Source organism: Cystoisospora suis, assembly GCF_002600585.1.
Source record: "Cystoisospora suis strain Wien I chromosome Unknown contig_2954, whole genome shotgun sequence".
Taxonomy (NCBI): domain Eukaryota; phylum Apicomplexa; class Conoidasida; order Eucoccidiorida; family Sarcocystidae; genus Cystoisospora; species Cystoisospora suis.
This window is the reverse complement of record NW_027155749.1, coordinates 1337-2310: the sequence shown is the minus strand read 5'-3', so window position 1 is coordinate 2310 and position 974 is coordinate 1337. Positions and strand designations below refer to the sequence as shown.

Here is a 974-nt window from a genome sequence, read left to right as displayed (position 1 = left end):
CCGTGCAAAGAAGCCGCTACGTCTGCGAAACGAAAAAATCCCCTAAAGCAAAAGAGAAGTTTTCAGTGAGGCAAAGAGATTCCGAGCTGCGGTCCGCATGCAACGCGCTGCCCCAGGGCGGCTCGCCAACCGCAGTCCGGGATGGTCTCCCCTCTTTTCCTGTCTTCTGCCTCGGCTATTTTGAGTTACCAAAAAAGAGGGGAAAACACACTCATACCTGGGAGTACAGCACTTACAAATAACGGAGAGGTGTGTTCTTGGTAATCTCTGGTCTTCTTTCTTTTGCGCAGAAGGCGCGACGGTCTTGACTATCGGCGCACGGTTAGCTACGCAGCTTGTCGCTAGCTAGCCACTTGATGAGATACCTAGCCGGCTACCTAGCTGCAGGTGGCGGTCCCGGGCCGGCAGCCAAAAAAAGACGGCGAAGGGACCGCGGCGGAGTACTGGCTAGCCGCAGGTCGGGTACGGGTAGCTAGGTCCGGCCGACCCGGATACCTCGGACCGAGCAGTCCACCTTGGGGAAAAGTTTTTCTCCTTTGTTCCGAGGCTACACTCAGAGGGGGTTTTCCAAACTGGAAATACGATTTCCCCTTGTGCGGCATTCTCCGCACTCGTGGCCCAGTCCTGCTGCGCAAACGATAGATCTCGCGACCTTGCGGGCCGTGTTGGCTGTGAACAACGGAGCTGCAGTCTTAGTTTCCTCCACACTGTGGGGTGTGTCCGGGAACGTGCTAGTTTCCCTGTGGAGAGTGGTGATGCCCTCGCTAGTGACCGTGTACTGTAGCGTAAATCCTAAATTGACGCCACCGTGTGATTCAGGTCGGGAGCTTCTCCCCGCGTCCTTACATCCTGGAAGCGGTAACGTCACTTGCCTTGGTTGTCTTGACAAACGAGCCCGCGCTCTTGCGCCTCTTCTTTTCCGACTCCCGCGCGGCACCCAAAGCCCTTTGCAGGTGGCACGGGGGCCAGGGAGT

General features: G+C 57.0%; 1 protein-coding gene across 1 annotated transcript; it reads right to left on the bottom strand.

Moving 5' to 3' along the window:
• Positions 1–240: 240 nt before the first annotated feature.
• CSUI_005948 (uncharacterized protein) lies at positions 241–724 on the bottom strand (the record flags this gene model as incomplete). Its single annotated transcript, XM_068066113.1, has 1 exon — positions 241–724. A coding segment is annotated over one exon (276 nt), but the record flags the coding sequence as incomplete, so codon positions are not given.
• Positions 725–974: the final 250 nt, after the last annotated feature.